The 19,757-nt window shown below is 38.1% G+C and overlaps 1 protein-coding gene across 4 annotated transcripts; it reads right to left on the reverse strand.

Annotated features, from left to right (window-relative positions):
* Positions 1-1,454: 1,454 nt before the first annotated feature.
* Positions 1,455-18,277, reverse strand: LOC117675285 (uncharacterized). 4 transcript variants are annotated; one of them, XM_087881620.1, is made up of 5 exons: positions 18,199-18,277; positions 15,474-15,636; positions 13,457-13,566; positions 5,236-5,286; positions 1,455-3,128 (listed from the first exon to the last, which is right to left on the reverse strand). In XM_087881620.1, the coding sequence occupies exons 2-5, from the start codon at positions 15,596-15,598 to the stop codon at positions 1,543-1,545; spliced, it is 1,872 nt and encodes a 623-aa protein (XP_087737746.1). In that variant the 5' UTR covers positions 15,599-15,636; positions 18,199-18,277; the 3' UTR covers positions 1,455-1,542. The 4 variants fall into 4 exon arrangements, with proteins under 4 accessions (XP_087737746.1, XP_060543842.2, XP_060543841.2 ...); XM_060687859.2 differs by having other exon boundaries at positions 15,426-15,636; positions 18,199-18,271; XM_060687858.2 differs by having other exon boundaries at positions 15,377-15,636; positions 18,199-18,264.
* Between the last annotated feature and the right edge of the window lie 1,480 nt (positions 18,278-19,757).

A 19,757-nucleotide genomic window follows, 5' to 3' on the forward strand; every position in this document is an offset into this window, starting at 1 on the left:
CTTCAAAATGAACTTATTTTTGGAGCCTTCCTCAAATAGAACCTTTTCTCCATATTGGGTACACAATGATTAGAACCCCAATAACCTCTGTACATGCATGAGCCTCAACTGCACATGTGTTAGCCTCATGCTAACTGAATTTGGGCTCACATTAAACACAACCTATCAATTTATAATTTGTACTAAATTGAATACCACACTATTCAAACTTGCACTAATTGTGACCTAGCTGTATAGCATTTGTTAATCTGTCATACATCATTTCCAGGTGGGGAACTAAATTAACCATTCAACCCTTCTTATGCAAAATATGCTGATCTTGGGTCACCAAGAAGAGACTAGCAGAAGACAGATTTAAAATGCAAATAAGCATTCTGGCCAATGTTGGGCTTATTCTCAGACCAAAAATGAATGTATTGTTATCTGCTTTTCAGAGCTGTCTCTCAAAGCAGAATACAAGTTAGAAGACTAGAAAGACAGAACATACTGTGAACCTATTGGATCGCATGAGTTATTTCTGAATGCAGCGTCTCATATACAATCTCAGAATCTCATACAGAAATTCCCTTCTATATGAGAACCTAATAGATTGTGAGGGAGATCTTATTAACACTTTGAATAATAATTTCTGCTCTCTTCCATTACCCCCATTCAGAGTCTCAGGAAATACAGTGAAATGCCCATTTCTGATTTGGGATATGAAATATATCCACTCAGAACTAAATCTTTAACCCACATTCAAAGGCAGCCTGTAATGCAATGAATGGCGATGGGGAACAGGAGGAAACAGGATGGGGATTTCTGATTGATGATAGAGAGTGAGAAGATCCAGGCCCATCAACCTATCCACTTCTCTAGTTTTTTTTATACAAGCATATACTTGGGGGTAGGTTTCCAGAATTAAAGACAAGCATTCTGTGTGAACCCCACATCTCAAAAATGCAGCATTGTTTTAATGTTAATTTAAGTAGAGGGACACGGTGGCTCAGTGGCTAAGAGGCTGAGTTTGTCGATCGAAAGGTCAGCAGTTCAGCAGTTCAAATCCCTAGTGCTGCATAATGGGGTGAGCTCCCGTTACTTGTCCCAGCTTCTGCCAACCTAGCAGTTTGAAAGCAAGTAGAAAAATAGGGACCACCTTTGGTGGGAAGGTATCAGCGTTCCATGCACCTTTGGCGTTTAGTCATACCAGCCACATGACCATGGAGTCATCTTCAGACAGCGCTGGCTCTTCGGCTTTGAAACGGAGATGAGCACCGCCCCTAGAGTCAAGAGTGACTAGCACATATGTGTGAGGGGAACCTTTACCTTTACCTAAGTAGCAAGGAGAACAGGGACACTCAAAGATGGCATTCATTCACTCTTCTTCACATTAGCCTAAGTACCAGAAGTTCCCTTGCTGCATCTGTAATTATCGTCCTGTCTTCTGGAGTAGGAACATGTAATAGAAACCAAACTTGACTTTCAAAACATTCTTTATTGAAAAGCTGCCGTACGTGGAAAGTTCTGTTCTCTGCAACAAGTGTCCAGCACTTGTGCATATTTTCACAGACTATGGTGAAACCACTTGCACCAACACTGGGAACATCTTGGACAGGACGATGAGACGTCTGATGTATATATTTCAGTGGGGTTGTTTATATGTGGTGACCAAGTCTTCCTCTCCTGAAATGAGACACCGATGTGTGGAAGGTAGTTCTTCTTCAGATGTAATGGGTTTATTCTACTCCATGCCTGGATATTTGGCCCCTGGTTACTACGCAAATTTGGATTTGTTCCATATGGTTTTCTTTTATCTGTTAAAGCTGTTTGGCCATACAGTAATTCCGTCATCCCGCCGAATGGAAAACTGCTTGCATTTTCTGCTGGGCCAAACCAGACAGTAGCTGGTACTTTCCATGTGTAAGCAGGTCTGCTGTTCTCCACATCTCTCTCTCTGGCCTCAGGGGCTGTTTTTTTCACTTTCCCATCAGGCCATCCACTTTTTCCAGCATTTATCTTGCTCTTCCCAACCGGTGGCTCTCTTTTGTGGCTATCCATGCTGTTCTTTATAGCATGGAAATTATTTTTCTGGATGTTCACCTTGCTTTTCCCAGCATGCAATTTGCTTCTCCTAGTCTGAATCTCTTTCTTTTGAGGATATCTTGCCTTACCAACTTTCAGCTCACTTTTTTGTGATTGCACATCTGCCTTCCCATTCCGTGCTCCCTTTTGAGGGGACAATGAAACAGTATTCCTTCTGATAGGTCTCATATATCCAGGACATGAATCAGGTTGGTCAAATCTTTGTTGCTGCCCAGTTCTGGTGTCCAGCTCCTCTTTGGGGCAGGATCTGCTCTTCTGTGCTGGAGGCTTCTTAATTTGCAGCTTTCCAGGAAGACTGTCAGTCTTCCCTTTCTGAAGCTTTTTCTTGCTGTGTTGTTCAAATTTCTCATTTTGCTCTTTTTTCTGAATGGCAAGTCTCTTTCTCGCCCCACTGTATTCTTCAGTTTCTAATTCTGGGAGATTGGGGCTCCCAATTTGGATCTCTAGGTTTTCATCCTGTTTAATTTTTTCTTTGTACGGCCTACTTTTTTCTGTCTGAGCTATTCTCTTCCCATTGCAATTCTCACTATTCTCACTAAGAGGCTCTCGACTGAACTTACTGTTCTTAGTACGCAGCTCGCTTTTCACATCAGACCCTGTTTTTATCTCAGTCTGCAATCCATTTCTTCTGTCTGGCCTCCTGAGATAATTCCTGGCCTGAAAATCTGCTTCTTGGATAGATAATTTATTTTGCTTTGTCTTTGGCTGGGACTTCTCCTGCACAGATACAGGAAGGGACTTAGAAGGTTCTGAATAGTTAAGCTCAGATTCTGAATCTGCACTAAGTTCACTGGACTCACTAATTTCACAACTGGATTCAGATTTTGATTCACTACGTGACTCCCCAGATTCAACACTGAGATTGTCCTCTGAATGGGATGACTCATCGGTAGATTCAAAGGTTGAATCTTCATATTCATAACAGGAGCCACTGTTATTCTCTGAAGTGGACTCAGTTCCTTGAATGCTCTGTTTATTCAATTTTGTGTGGGATTCCTCTTTTCTTGGGCTACTGTTCTTGGGTTTCTCATGAGCAGACAGCACACCTGGAAGAAACTAGATTTTTAATCTAATTAAAGGACAAATTGAGCAATCCAGAACATTTAACAATTCCTGCCATCCAATTGCAAATATTTGTGCTATTCTTCTTGACCATATCTGTCTTTCTACTCATGCACCCCTGAAGAAATTCCATCCATAAAGGCCTAAGTGGAAAAGTATAGTATTGCACAAAAACATTAGGATAATTCAAAGTGTTTCATTTATTAGGTTTAACTTACTCTGGAGGTTCAGTGTAGGAAACAGAGCTAGATAAATATACATTGCGGATAATACAGATAGAGCTCGATTTATGGCAATTGAGCCCAAAATTTCTGATGCTAAGTGAAACAGTTGTTAAGTGAATTTTGCTTCATTTACAACTTTTCTTGCCCCGCTTGTTAAGTGAATCACTGCAGTTGATAAGTTAGTAACCCGCTTGTTAAGTGAAACTAGTTTCTCAAATGTTAAGTTTTGTAATATGGTTGTTAAGTGAATTTGGCTCCCCCATTGACAAAAGATGAAAAAGACACTGCAACCGTCATAAATATGAACCAGCTGCCAAGCGTACAAATTTTGATCACGTGACCATGGGGATGCTGCAACAGTTCTAAGTCCCTTTTGTCAGGGCCATGGTAACGTTGAATGGTCACTAAATGAAATGTTGTAAGTTGAGAATCATCTGTACCACAATTTCTTCCCGTGGCTTCTAAAATCAAATCTAAACACCCTCACAAAAATATCCAGAGTCAAAATAATGCCTTAAAATTTTAAGGATTCAGAAGGAGCTGTTTACAGTTTGGAGGATCAGGAATGATCTTCTCTGTGTTCAACTTTGTTAGATGTAGCTCATAGTCATGAAATCATCACAAATACGACACAGGGGGCACCGTTTATTAAGTAGGAACTTTTGGAATACATGGATTATAATCAACCACTGCTCTAGTCAAACTGATATGCTCAAAATATTAACATACCACTTTGTATTTTTATCAATAACTGCCAGGTAACTTGAAAACAAAACACATCAGGCCAGTTTTTCTGCTGGCTTGATGACCTGATGATCCAGGACTATACAGTCTATCAATGCCTCAAGGGAATAAGACAAGACTGGATCCAAGCATGAAAGCTACTTTGCCATTTCAGTTCTGCTTCAGGGCTAAAATGTTGGTTATGAAGATAAACTGTCAGACATTGACCTGCATCTCCCTCACAATATTTATTTTTTTTTAAAAAAGGATGGGTAGGGTGTATTGTTATTGCCTTCTTCAACGTCCCTAAAAGAAGACAACTGTTATGGCCCCGCCCTCTGAGCCTGTCCCATCAGAGGAAGAAAGCTCCGAGCATGAGGAAGAGGAGTCAGCCAGGCCTCCCTCTCCAGACCCCTCCCCTCTGGCACTGTCTCAGGTGCCGGCTGAGGGAGAGGAGATTAACAGGGAGACAGGTGGCTCGGATGAGAGCGAGGGAGAAACATCATTCCTGGACGCATGCCACCGAAGGCGTGATAAACGATTGCAGCAGCTCAGGAGGCATGCTAGGGATTAGAACTGAGTCACTGGACCACACCCCAGAGACTATATAATAGAGGGTGGTGGCCAGTGATCCTTGTGACGAACAAAAGTAAATCTTGGATAGTCACTAAAGCCTCGTCCGGAACTGCTGAGAGAAATATTATTCTGATTGGATTTTTTGTACGTTAAGTATCTTATCTTTCTGTTTTGTGGAAATAAACGCACTTGGCAGACGGTGTGTAAATCGCTGCCAAGTTGGAGATAAAACCTGGGTGTGTGCCAAAGTGTTTCCTTAACCCTCGGCTGGCTGTGTTTGTGTGTGTGTGTGGACGGGGACAGATCAACAACAGAGTGGAGTGGGATTGTAAAACTGACCAGAATGACATCATTCATGTCTTCTTTAACTACTGTAAATGTCGTTATACCATGTTGTGATAGGGAAACATATCTCTTTGGTGACCAGCTGTTCCTCATAAGTATCCTCTGATATTTATCCTCAGGTGTGACTCTGTAAATCAGGAGAAGTGCCACAGAGACACTTATGAGTTTAGTGTTCCTCCATTTGGACTTGTACAACAGGCAGCTAAGTTGCTAAATTACTCACCAGTTTCATTCTGTTTATCGCTGAGGGAACAGGGAAGGATACGATTGTTCTCTGAAAGGAAAAATGTACGCTGAAGTTACCTGGTGCCAAAATGGTGAAGTTAGTAGAGTTATTCAGGATTCTGAACAATACCTTGTGTTTATACAAAGAAACAGTAATTATTTAAATGTTCAAACACATTGATGCTGCAAAATTTATCAAATGCGAAGATATCAAATGATAATTTTGATATCATCAAACTGATGATAACTAAATGATATAGTTATATCAATATCAAATATCACTTATATCAAATGAATTATATCAACATCAAATGCATCAACATCATTTGATATAAAGAAGGACGGGGGGGGGACGACGACATGATAGCAGTATTCCAGTATTTGAGAGGCTGCCACAAAGAGGAGTGGGTCAATTTATTTTCCAAAGCACCAGAGGGCAGGGCAAGAAACAATGGATGGAAACTAATCAAGAAGAGACTCAACCTGGAATTAAGGAGAAAGTTCCTAACAGTGAGAACAATGAACCAGTGGAACAGCCTGTCTTCAGAAGTTGTGGGTGCTTCATCACTGGAGAATTTTAAGAAGAGACTGGACAGTTACTTGTCTGAAATGGTATAGGATCTCCTGCTTGATCAGGGGGCCTTTCCAACTCTGTTCTGATTCTGATTCAGTTAGGAACAGCATTGCCACAAAAATACAAAGAACATCCTGCATATGTTTCTAGTTGGTTGATGCAGAAGATAATCATAAGCTTCAGGCTGGTAATTAACGAAGACCCATTTCATATATGTACTTCTACGCTCACAAAGACTATAACCAAATAACCAAATCCCTTAGGAGAGCATTTTCTTTAGCTCCAGTTAATGTCCTCCTTACAGCTCTCTTGGAAAGGAAATATAGGAAAACCTCATATGAAACCCGAGACTGCCCCACTCCCGTGATATGGATACCATAGAAACCACAGCTCATGTTCTTCTGTATTGCCAGGTCTACGGGGTCATTTACCAACAGTTGATTACTCCTCTTTTATTTAAATGTCCAAAAATAGCTTTTATTTGCACTGTTAAATAATCAAAATCAAGTAACAAAACTTGGCTACATTATGTGAAAGCTTTGCCAACAAATGATTGCTAATAGTTCTTGCTATTAGAGAATAGCTTTGTGTTGTTCATTTTATTGATTGCACGTTTATTGGTCAATGAATGAAATAAAGATCTGTCTGTCTACAAAAGTTAATCATAGATGATACTCTGTTCTCCTCATTCCCTAGAGGTAATGGTGGTTTTGACCAAAAAAGAATCAGACGCATGTTTATGAATGGAATACATTAATTCTAGCTTCTGATCAGTTGTTGGAGCAAATAGCTCAACAAAATGGACAAGATTTTTCAGGATAGAATATGATCATAGGAAAAATTATGTACAATAGGTTTATAACACATGTAATAGATGTTACACTTTAGATATAACATGAGAAAATCATTATTTCAGCAAAGGATATGTCTGCAGTGTATTCCTGAGGGGCAGTTAATTATTTAAAAATGCTAAGGGTGTGATCACGCTGTTATTTATTGCCCTGATATCAATAAAAAAAGAAACAATTTTATAAGGGACTGTTGGCATCACAAAGAGAGACAATGAAATCTAAATCTAACTCATCTATAAAGAATTTGTTGTGCTCTTGTTTTAAAGTTGCCGTAGATTAATTTGAATATAAGAGGCAACAATATTTACTAGTTTTAGATTAGATTTAGGTTCATTAACCAGAAATGTGTGAGCTATACTGAACACTAAATTAGTTATTTACAGAATAAAAATAGTTTTAATTAATTAAATAGATCTCGTATTGATTGCCAAAAGACAAGCAATTTGAATCTTTTATCCATTTAAGCACAAACTTGTAAAATTGAAAGAGGTATTTTTAAGCCATCAAGTCCAGCTCCCTACTCAGTGAAGAAATCCAAATTAAAATATCTCAACAGCTGGCCTCTTCCTGAACACACCCAGTGAACGGGAACCCAACAATTTTCAATATTGGTATTCACGAGTACCAATTTTGATAGTTTCACTATCAAACTGCACTGTTGGAATTTTTTTCTGTGATTCATTTGGTATTTGCCCTCCTGTAATTAAAATTAATTATTCCAGGTTTTGCATTCTATTACTATTGAAAACAGGTCTAGATCTTCTGTGCAACAACTTTTCAGATAATTGAAGGGTGCTATCATATCCTCCATGTCTCCAAACTTCTAAAACTAAATATTCTTAATATTTTCAAACTCTTTTCATGGGACTTAGTGTCTAGTCCTCTCAACATCCTCACTGCTCTTTTCTGAACTTGTTTGTCTGAATCCATGTAGGGTGCCTAGAACTGACCATAATACACAAAATGGGAAATGCAGAAAAAATTATAGTGATTATTTTTTAAGTTTTAAACATTAGATTTCTTATGGCTGAGTGGGGTAGCATATAAATTGATTAGATACCTTTTTTGCAGCCCTGTCAACTGCTGATTCATATTCATTAAGTACTATTTCAAGATATTTCCCCAAAATAGTTACCAAATAACTCACAGCCTACACTTGTGCATGTTAGCTTTGTCTCCTAAATGAAGAACTCTGCACTTATCTCTGCTAAACTTCATTCTGTCATATTTCTTTCAGTTCATTTCCTAACCTATCAAAGTAGAACAGAATTTTATTTTTACTTTCAAGGGAATTAGTGAAATAATTATTTTTAAATACTAAAATGAAATAGTATTCTTTTTAGTAGGTCTCGTGTATCCAGGACCTAAATTATTTAATAAATATTAAAAATAATACTTGTAGGATTTCTGAATACAAACTGATAAAATCTTGGCTCATAACACACCAGATTTAACTGCAGTTGAAAAGAAGGAAGTATGGATAGTTGATCGATAATACCAGAGGATAGTAGAATAGAAAATAAAGAAATGGAAACGATCACAAAGGATCAAGTCCTAAAAATTGAAGCTGAAAGATTATGGCATAAATCAGCCGTGGTGGTCCCATAGTTATCAGCATGCTAGATGCCATACCAAAAAATCTTAGATGACTCTTAGAAAATCTGCACATTGACAAAATTTCCATCAGTCAATTGCAAAAGGCCTCGCTACTTGGATCCACACATATACTGCATTGATACATTGCAACATCCTAGATTCTCAGGGAGAACTTGATGTGTCTGAAGGCTAACACCAACTAAAGAAATGGAAGTTGTGATATCACGTTATTCTATGCAGATAATAATAATAAGGAATAGTTAGCTGCTGTAAGAACAGACTGTTTGCAAATAGCTAGTGGCATGACAAACACAATGATGTACTGGAATATTTGCAAAAAATACCACTTACCTGAAGCAAGAATTGTGAGGCCACAAAGTAATAGAAAATGAATCTAAAATGCTGTAGGACTTTAGAATTCACCTGCCTCACAGCATCCCAAATTTAACAATCCAGACAAAAAAGTCTGGATAGTGGACACTACAATATCTGGAGACAACAGAAGAAAATATACTGCTCAAAAAAATAAAGCGAACACAAGCAGAAGACATCTGAGATCTGAATGAATGAAATAGCCTTATTAAATATTTTGTTCTTTACATTTATTTATTTATTTATTTATATTTGAATTTATATACCGCCCTTCTCCCCCTAGGGGCTCAGGGCGGTGAACAGCCAAAATTAAAATACATACAATATAAAAGTTAAGATAGCTAAAATAAATTCAATCAATCAATCAATCAATCAACAGTAGTTTATACACTACTCAAACAACTAAAGGGAACACAAAACTACTGTATGTAACAAACAAAGTATTTAATAAGGCTATTTCATTCATTCAGATCTCGGATGTCTTCTGCTTGTGTTCCCTTTATTTTTTTGAGCAGTGTAGAAAGAACTGGAGAAAATCATAAGATATAAAGACTTGCAAACAGAAATAGAACAACTGTGGCAAAAGAAACCAAGGATAGTATTATCAGTAATAGGCACCTTGGGGGCAATTCCAAAACATCTGAAGCAACACTTGAATACCATCAGCATCAATAAAATCACCATCAAGCAATTACAAAAGGCAGTTTTACTTGGAACACCTTATATCCTGCGCAATATCTTTAAAATCTTTAATATTATTAAACAACAACATCTGCCTATCCCAGGTCCTTAGGAAGGACTCAATGGACAAAAATGCCGAATCCAGTGTAAACATCTGGCTGACCGCATGACCAGCCTTGGTGTATTAAATTTATATGCTGCTCAATTCCCAGTGAGCCATCTAAGTTTGCGTCATTTGCAAACTTAATACATGATTTTCTCTACCTCTTCACCCATCATTATTAAAATTATAGAAGAGTAGAAAACTCAGGTTTGAATGTTATGGCATTCAACTCAATGCCTCCCTCCAATTTGATGAGAACCACATTTTGAATAATATTTTCAAACAACCATGCCTTTACTTCATTGTTATGCTATTCAGCCTATATTTAACAGGCTTGCTAATTAGCAGATCATGAGGTACTTTGTCAAACGTTTTGCTGAAGTCAGGAGACATTATGTTGACAGCCTTCCCACAATCCATTATGGAAATTATCCTCTCAAAAAATTACCCTGACAGGACTTGTTCTTTATAAAACTATGCTGACTTTGGCACCTCATAATTGAAAGCATTGTCTTCAAGATGTTTATCAACTTTAAGATTTTCTCTGGAAACTTTTCAGGTACCGGTGCCTAACTCACTGGCCTCTAATTCCTTACATCCTCTTTTTTTCCTCTTTTTTTTTTTTTGAAGATAGGAATGTAGAAGAACAGGCTGTTTGGAAAAACTGCAGCCTTTTTCCCCTCTTACAGGTAGTCCTCGATTTACAACAGTTCGTTTAGTGACCGTTCAAAGATACAATGGTATTAAAAAATGTGACTTATGACCATTTTTCACAATTACGACCTTTGCAGCATCCCCATAACCATCTGATGAGAATTCAGATGTTTGGCAGCTGGTTCACATTTATGACTGTTGCTATGTCCCAAGGTCACAGGATCATCTTTTGCGACCTTCTCACAAGCAAAATCATTTGAGAAGCTGGATTAATTTAACAACTAGGTTACTAATTTATCAACTGCAGTGATTCATTTAACAACTGTGGCAAGAAAGGTCGTAAAATGCAGCAAAACTCACTTAACAAATACCTCACTTAACAACATAAACTTTGGGCTCAGTTGTGGTCATAAGTCAAGGACTACCTGTATTTGAACTTTCTCCCCAGTATCAGCATGGCAGAATTGCCAATAAAGCTGCAATTTTGAAACAGGCATAAGAGGACAATAGAGGAGATATTGTTTTTAGAGCCACCAGCAAACAGAGTAAAGCAGCCAAATAAAATATATGGCATATTTCTGTCAATGGAGTAAATAGGAAAAGCAGTATAGAGGGACAGCAAGTAAAAGTGCAAATATAAAAATCTTAGTGTGGAAAGTTGCAAGTACTGTACATGTTGGATAGTAACAAAAAGAAGAAGAAATTACAGAGAGAGGAATTAAGGCAATACAGTGTTCACACAAAGAAAACATTGCTAGGTAATATTACTATGGAGTGTGGTATTGTAATCATAATAATGATTGAATAGTAATACAGTAGAGTACAGTAATTGTAATAATAATGGCTAGCAGAATGGAACAGAATGGAATAAGTAGGAATGGAAATTATTAAACTTGCATTGCAGAATGCTAAAGAAGCAAAGTTTTGTTTAAAATGAATGACTGGCAGGTTAGCATATCTAGAATAAAGTAACTTTCTGCAAAGTTGTTTTTCAGTGGAACACTTTGTATATGAATGCCATCACATGCTGTGTTCAAATGACTAAGGAAAAACAAAGTGGCATGAAAGAGGAAAATGTAGGATGACAATGCACTAAAAGTCTCACCACAATTGAACGTCAATGACAATGTATAAAAGCAAATACTGGAATAATTGAAACAGTAGCCACTGGGCAGGTTGTTCCACATTCTTGAATTAGGCAGCTTTGTGCAGAAAAAAATAAATAAAGGAGATGAAATTGATACAATCTACAGGATAACTCTTCAGTAGAATTAATGACAAATAGGGAGAATCACAAACTGTGATGGTTAAACACAATATTAGCTAAGGAAGTTAACACATAAACATGTAGCACTAAAATGATTTAGCCACTCATACATGAGTAACAATTATATTTCAGTTGTGTTTTATTTTTTTGTGTTTGGAATTAGAGAAGGTATAGTGATTTAATAGTATTTTTTCTTGAATGAACTAGGATTTTAAGTACAGAGATGTCACACATGAACAGCCATAGTAGCGGAGAGAAGGGAAGGAAGAGAAGATGTTACAAATTAGGAAGCAGGCCAATTGGGTGGTTGCACTGGGGAGGGAAGAAGAGAGGGAGAGATATGCATTGGTTTCAACTTATTCCCTCCAAAAAGCCATTCCAGGGTCCTTCAGGGATCTCTCTGCATGTGACTTCATTCAAAATCCAGAACTGCCAAAATATTCAGATTTGTTTTCCTGTTGAACCATGCCAATCTGAATCAGCAGAATTTCTGAAATGGAATGTTTTTTTCCCAATTCCAAAGCAAAACATATTTTCCATTTCATGTGCACTCTTAATTTTGAGTTAGATCAATTAATCAGCAAATGTGATGGAAAATCTGCTTCCCTGCTTTGACTCCCCATTCTTTCTTTGACGCTGCCTAGCAAGCCTCTTATTTGATTAGATGGATGTTCTCAGGGCTCTTCCTGCTTCTGTTCCTTTTTCCCACAATCCCTCTTTCTATTCTTGGATAGTAGAGTGATATCATGCCAAACTCCATATGGTCTAGCAAACTACATGGCTTTCATTGTTTCACTTATATTACAGCCAAACCATGTATTTCAGTTTTCTGTCTAATGTCATATATTTAATTCATACATTTGCATGCTACAAGATCAGCAAATGCAATAAAAATCCATAAAACATCAAACTGAATATGCTCTATGATGTCACTCCATAAAAACCCACTAAAAAAAACTAAAATCAAAACGAAAACTCAAAACACGCAGCCCAACAGGGCAATCCAGGTCTACCATAAGTCTCCCAAAGTTCATGTGAATAAAACTTCAGGGTATGTGACTTACTTTCTGAGGTTCTCTTGGAAGATTTTTAAACTATATTATTAAAGTAACACATACACATCCAGATAAATATAGAAGTTTACTGTATATCAAGAATAATAACATCTGACATTTCAAGATGGGAGATTATTTGTAACCCTGAGACTAACAGAATTTCTTCCCAGATTTTATTCCTTGTATTCCAAATTCTGAAAACTGGGCAGTTATCCTTTCTCTCTCCCTTGAGGTAGGACTTCCAGAATGTTCTTTGTGTGTGTGTGTGTGTGTGTGTGTGTAAGAAATAATATTTTTATTCTAAGAAGCATGCGTGATTTAACACCATGAAAGAACAAGGTTTCAGAGGGTGCCGTTTTATTACTTGTAAAAAAGAATAAATGGGAAGAATATTATACAAGTAAAATATATTTAGAAAACTAAAACTGGCCGTCATGTTGTAGATTGCAATTAAGGAGGAATTTAGGAATTATTTTTAAAAAATGAAGGCAACCAGTAGTGGGTTTCAATTTCATTTGCTACCGGTTTGCTCGCGGGCGCGGGTGCGCTCGCATGTGCAATTCTTCTGTGCATGCACAGAAGCTTCTGTGCATACTCAGAGACATCTGGGCAGGTGGGTGGAGCCTCCAGCCACTGCCACTACCGGCTCACCCGATCCGGGGCGAACCAGTAGCAACCCACCACTGAAGGCAACTGATGTGAACTTCTAAATCCATGGCCCAAGTTATATCATAGAATAAAAAGAATATCTTCCCAACTCTAATCCATGAACAGCATTATGAAGAAGTGGAGGACAGTAACATGCTAACGTATTTTCATCCTGTCATCTTATGTACATGCAAACATACCATCTTCCATTTGAAAGCCTTTGCATTTTCCTAAAGGTTCTGTCTTTTCAATTTCCATAAAAAAAAAAAACCCACTCATTAGATATAAAGGTCTCATGACAGTTCCTGCTAGGACTTATCCACCTGAAATGATGCTGAATCAATGTGTTGGTAATGCTAAGTAAGGGCACCCCTGAAGGGAGGGTAATCTAGGAAGGGTGAAGATGCTGGATCTTTACCATTTGACAGCACTTTGTATGCTTCCATTATCTCCTTTGACTTCTCTTCAGCCTCTTTTTTGTTATCTGGGTTTTTGTCAGGATGCCACTTCTTCAGCTGCATTCTGTACCTATGCAGTTAGAGGGAAGGCCGCAAATAATAAGTCTCTTGAGCAAATTATTAATTTCATTCTAAGCTTTCTTTCATTCTGGAATACTTCTCAAAGAATCAGAAGCAAGCATATTGGACAGATACTCCCACTAGTACCAAGGACAGTATAGGTAGTTGTTTAGTGATTGCCTCATTTTAGAAACCGTTTGTCATTACAACGGTGATGAAGAAGTAACTTAACCAATCCTTCCATTTATGACCTTCACAGGGGTGTAAAGAAAAGCTGAAGTAAAATTATAAACACAGTCATGGTTTCACTTAAGGACCATCTCACTTAACTGGGATACCAGTTCCAATTGTGGTTACTAAACAAGGACTACCTACACTAAACAAGGACTTCATAAACATAGATTATCATGCTAACTATGGCTTTTATCAGCACATTTCAATCCATTATTTCTATGCTCAGGCAGAAACCCAAGACCTCTTTCTTCAAATATTACAATAAAGGGGCAACACGAAGAAGTAGAAGTTCTACCATGCTGAGGCATTCTTGCTTTCCACAATGTTTGTGGCAAAGAAATTTCCCACCCTACACATGACGCTGTTCATACCAGCAGAACATTTTGTCAAAATTATGGATCTAAGTATAGAATCCTAACCTTTCTTAAAAATGACTTAAAATTTGAAAGTGTTTATTTATTTGCCTTTGTGGGGGCCCTGAAAAGTTCTCAGACCACACTTCGAGAACAACTGAGAAAGATGATTGGGAGAGCATTATTTCACAGTAAATTCAGGTAGTTTTTTTTACACAGGATCTTAGGCTGATCCAAATGGCACTTTTTCTGTTCCTATGAGAACAGCATCATCATAGATAAAGAAACTACATCTGAATGTAGGACTCAGGCAAGAATTCTGGAAAGCAAGCTAAGATGCACCTTTTCAATGTAGTCGTCTGAATAGTTTCAGTGTTACTACTAGATTATTACTACTTTTTTCTACGTTAGAATGCTAGCTTTATTTTTTTTTTATTTGAATTAATTCAGCATTTTATTCTTTTGTTATAACATGCCTTCAACCTCACTTCATGGCAGAAATAATTAATTAATAGAACTAAACTTATACTTTTATTTACTCCAAGCTTTTTTAGCAGTCTTATTTGGGTTTAGCATTGACCATTGTCAAACTGTTATGGTTCTCAAAACCTACCAGTATTTCCTGCTTTATTTTTTCCTTTCCTCTGTACTTTGATTATCTGCCATCAAATCATTATTGATTCTTAGCAACCATGTAGATTTTTCCATTATGTCCCCTATGCTAGTGGATTGCTATTGTACCCTACTATTTAATAGTGATGATGTACACTTGAGAAAAAGCCTAATGAATCAGCTTCAATGAATAATTAAACAAGGTGATCTTGCCAATAATCTTGCTAAATTAAAGTTTTAAAAACAAGGATTTGCAAGACATCATATTCTGGATTTACTGCTTGTAATCCCCACAATGTCTCACCAATGGCCAATTTGATAAGGAATGATGGTGCTGGTTCAATAATATACAGCGAGTCAAGATTGCTGATCCTTGTTTTAAAACGATGTTTCAGACTTTTGGCTCAGAATTAAGAAGCTTAATTCCCAAATGAATTTTCTTCCCAGCCTTCTAACTTTAATTTAAAGAAGGAAAACAAAACACCCAGAAAGTAAAAGCTGTTAAAAGGTATAGGTAATTTATGCCTACTGAAATTTAAATTGAAACAAATTAAATTGAACATACTTGATTAATTTTCTTGATAAAAAACAGAAGATCCCAGAAAGTATAAAGAAATCTACCTGCCCACATAGAAAAACTGGTGGCTTTGGAAATCGTCCACACACTTACAGTAGGCACTAAAAGCTGGAAGGCTGAGCATGTGGAAGACCGACTTACGCCATTTTAATATCATCATGGGTGGCATTTGGAGTGACCCCCAGGATCTTGTAATAGTCTATTCCATCTTTTATCCATCCTGTGAAGAGGATGGAAGGCACCCTGGAATGTCTTGGCAAACTCATGCAAGCTGGGAACAGGTAGTGGCTGGAAATACCTGGCCCTAAAAAAGAAAAAGAATATAACGGTTAGCTAGTCTTTGAATGAATGGGCACACTTTATAACTGTTAATCCAAAAGGCCTTTTCCCATTACTGAACTTTAAGTGCTATCTACCTGAGATCAATATAACATTACAATAATATGGTGTCTTTTGTCCACATTCTTTAGCTTGTTTTATTGTCTCTGCCTCAAGTCAATGTGGTTACTGCCTTCTCTCAAGGCAATGGGTGATAAATTTACTGTAAGAAGGAAATCCAACCTTCCCTGCCACTCAATCTTGCCTTGTTCCACATATCCCAACCCCACAGCCATTTCCAGGGCAAAAGGCGAGACTTTAAGCTAAAACAAAACAAAACTTGACAAAAATGTTGAAATTGGCCAAAAGCAGCAGCTCATTCAGGTAAACATTCCTTATAGAGATTTCATCCATAATGAACAGAAGATTCTTCCTTCTGTGTGACTGCCACTTTTATCTGTAATGTTAATTAAGCAGGAAGCCAGTTGAAATGGTAAATAAGTTGGGGGGGGGGAGAGCACAAAATCCTAAACTGCATTAATAGAGGGATAAAATCAAGATCACGTGAAGTTCTAGTACCACTTTACAAAGTCTTAGTAAGACCACATTTGGAATACTGCATCCATTTCACCACAATATAAAAAAAGATGTTGAGACTCTGGAAAGAGTGCAGAGAAGAGCAACAAGAATGATTAGGGGACTGGAAGCTAAAGCATACGAAGAATGGTTACAGGAATTGGGCATGTCTAGTCTAATAAAAAGAAGGACTAGGGGAGACGTGATAGCAGTGTTCCTTATTAGAGGTGCTCTTACAAAAACAAAAGGATCAAAAACTATTTTCCAAAGCACCAAAAAGGCAAGACAAGGAACAGTGGATGGGAACTAATCAAAAAGAGAAACAATTGAAAACTAAGGAGAAAATTCCTAATGGTGACAGCAACCAACCAATGGAATAGCTTGCCTTCAGAAGTTGTGGGTGCTCCATCACCGTAGACTTTTAAACAGAGACTGGACAACCATTTGTCTGAAATGGTATAGGATCTCCTGCTTGAGCAGGAGGTTGGACTAGAAGACCTCCAAAGTCCCTTCCAATTCTATTATTCTATGTTCCAAGGTGCCCAACCTCAGAGTGCTCCCTCTTGGTTGTCCAGCCAATTGAAGTTTCCAAAAGGTTCCTAGAGGGTGGGCTTTTGAGGAACAAAGGAAAGATTTTCCTACAAAATAGTCCACCCTAGAAAATTGACTTGTGGCCACTTTGGACAGCTGATTGTTCTCAGAAATAAAGTCCTCTGTTTTAAGGGACTGCCTACTTTCTGCATTCTTTAAGTCCTGGATCAGAACAGAACTTTTTTTCTTCTTTCTAACAGTATTAATACCTGTACAGTTAAGAAAGATTTAATCTTGTCACATTCAGAGATTTGGGGCAAAATAAAGGCAAAATCCAATCTGCTTGGATTACTACCATGTGTTTTACATGGGACTGCCCTTGAAGTTCACTCAGAAGCTACAACTGGTCCAGAATACAGCAGAATACAGTTACCCCCTCTTCTGCTCAAGCTCCCAGTTTCCTCCCAGGTGAATTCAAGGTACTAGTTATCACCTTTTAAGCCCTACATGGCATGAAGCAAGGTTATCTGTGGGACTATCTGTCTCTGAGAATATCTGCCCTTCCTACCAGATTGGAGAGGTAGGCACATTCCAAGTCCTACTCCTGAAATCATAGGAGGGAATCTTAGTAGGACCTTGGAAGTGTGCCTTTTATGTGGCTGCTCATATCTTATGGAACACCCACTTTCTGGTGATCCAGCTGGTCCCCATCCTCTTAACCTCTCTGAAGATCATAGAAACCAGGTGCTGGATAGAACGAGAATAATTGAGGCTTGTTGTGAGACATCTCAAAGGGATGATGGAGGCACCAGGTTTTTGTAGGTTTTTATGATTTTGGTTCTATGTTGTGAGCCACCCAGAGTCGTGTTTAAGATGAGCAGTCCTACAAATAAAAAAATAATTAGGAAGATACAGAAAAAGAATTACTATTAGGGCATGTCTGTGCCATGTTAGGTACAGGGGGACAAAGTTCAAAGACTTATCTAAATTCTGAACTTCTTGAATCAGCTTGGCTCATTCATTTAGCTGATCCATACTCAGAGTGTCTGCAAAGCAGATAGAAATGCAATAGTCAAAGAGAAGCCAAGGATCTGGTTCCTAGTCAGGTGATCGACTTGCTGGTGGAGATCAGTTTACTTGATTTGTTACCATTAATGGCAATAGGAAATCAGTGATCCATTTCCCACTTTAATCCAATAGAAAAGGTGAACAGAGAACCTCACAGCCCTGCACATTTTGTAACTGAAATTTGCCTTGATTTCAAATGAATATTAAGGCCCTCTCCAACAGAAACAGTGAATATAGTCTTATTAAAAGGCAAGTATTTTAAATAGCCCAAAAACGATTCGGCCAATTCAAGATCATTTAATAAAATCTAGGACTGACCTTTTAAGGTAATTCCAAAAATTACACAACCAAACTGTTGAAGCTTGTGTCCTACCTTGGGGTGCTAAAAAGATTTTCCTGTGTATTATCTTTTTCCCATGTAGGCAGAGTTATAATCTCTGAAGGCTACTTACCTGGGGTATGACAGGGTATGGTTAATTGTGATGTCAGGGGCACTATCATTCGCATTCAGGTTTTGTGATTGGTTGTCCACAAGTAATAAATACAGTGTAAGGGAAATTCCACACTGTTGCTCATCTCCTGTGCCGCTCCTACCTGTTTCTAAAGTCAGCTTCAGACAGTCCACTCTGGATTGTCCCAGACTGCCAATGAAGTTGGACTGGAATTCAGTCCAAACTATGGCTACCATAAGACCTGATGGATCATTCCCCTGCTTCTTTCTTTTCCGTCCACGTGAGGAAGAGCAGTCTTGCTAGCTAGTTCCTGTGTGGACTGGTTTACCAAGGCCTTATTTTTCCTTTTTTGGGCTTTATCTCTTCTCATTAATCCCTGTGTTTTACCTTTGCTTTTCCAGAAGTTTGCAGGCATGGATGTCTTCACTCTCTACCCCACCAACCCTTCCTGCCTTATCTCTTTTCACACTAACCCAGATCCGTTCTTTTTTTTTTCCTGCTTCTAGTACGGTCATTGCTCTGATGTTAGCCTATCCAAAGCACTAGAGAACAAGTTATTCTCTGAATCTCACAATCTTTTGCAGCTCCATGGAAAATTTGTAGCAAGGAAGAATAGATAGTTCAGCTTCATGGAAACAAAAATTAAGATGATGTCTTTCAAAAAAATAAAGGGATGGGAAACTCTGTTTTACTATAGGAGGGGATGGGAAAGCAAGGATAGTATATTGCACCAGCCTGGCAAGAACCTGGAAGGGTTCTGCTTCTTTCTTTAGAATTATATTTTTCTATACATATACCTTATACAATAGCTTTCGGTCATTTCTTTTCACAGTAGTCATTTCTTATATTTTAATCATCCACAGCTGTTTCCACTTCATTGCACCAAGCATAAATTTATATAATTGTTCTTATATTCCCAATTAACCCCACACAATTCTGTGGAATTCTATAATTCATTTAATTGTCTTGCAAGCAGCTTCCACATCTTCTCTTTCCTTCTCTTCTAATACTTTTTCATACCGGACTCCTTCATACTTTTTGAAACTTGTGTTTTTGATCTCATTTTACTTCTTTTTCTTGCATGTCTATTTTTCCCAAGATTGTGTGTGTGTGTGTGTGTGTGTGTGTGTGTGTGTGTGTGTGTATATACACACACACAGATATACAATATCTATAGTATATACAGTATACATATATATTATACACATACATATACACATACTGTATACCAGTGATGGCTAACCTTTTCAGCACCAAGTGCTGAAAGCATGTGTGCACACACCCATAATGCAATGCACATGACACCCCCCCCATGCATGTGTTCGTGATCCCCTGCGTGTGCCCCACCCCCACGCATCCTCGCACATCTCCCACACATGCGTCCTCCCCGAGCATGCATGCACATCTCCCACATGTGCCCCATCCCCCGTGCATGCGCAGCAGAGACCTGAAAACCAGCTGGCCGGCGGGAGGCACGTGT

Source organism: Pantherophis guttatus, chromosome 1, assembly GCF_059756535.1.
Source record: "Pantherophis guttatus breed Tessera chromosome 1, ASM5975653v1, whole genome shotgun sequence".
NCBI classification, from domain to species: Eukaryota; Metazoa; Chordata; class Lepidosauria; order Squamata; family Colubridae; genus Pantherophis; species Pantherophis guttatus.

What these genes read in the sequence shown, in the direction of transcription:
- LOC117675285 (XM_087881620.1), bottom strand. Translation starts at nt 15,598, where the DNA reads ATGAGTTTGCCAAGACATTCCAGGGTGCCTTCCATCCTCTTCACAGGA. An exon ending in CATGATGATATTAAAATGGC is followed by an intron (nt 13,567 to 15,473) that starts GTAAGTCGGTCT and finishes CTAACTGCATAG; the next exon opens with GTACAGAATGCAGCTGAAGA. An exon ending in ATACAAAGTGCTGTCAAATG is followed by an intron (nt 5,287 to 13,456) that starts GTAAAGATCCAG and finishes TTTTCCTTTCAG; the next exon opens with AGAACAATCGTATCCTTCCC.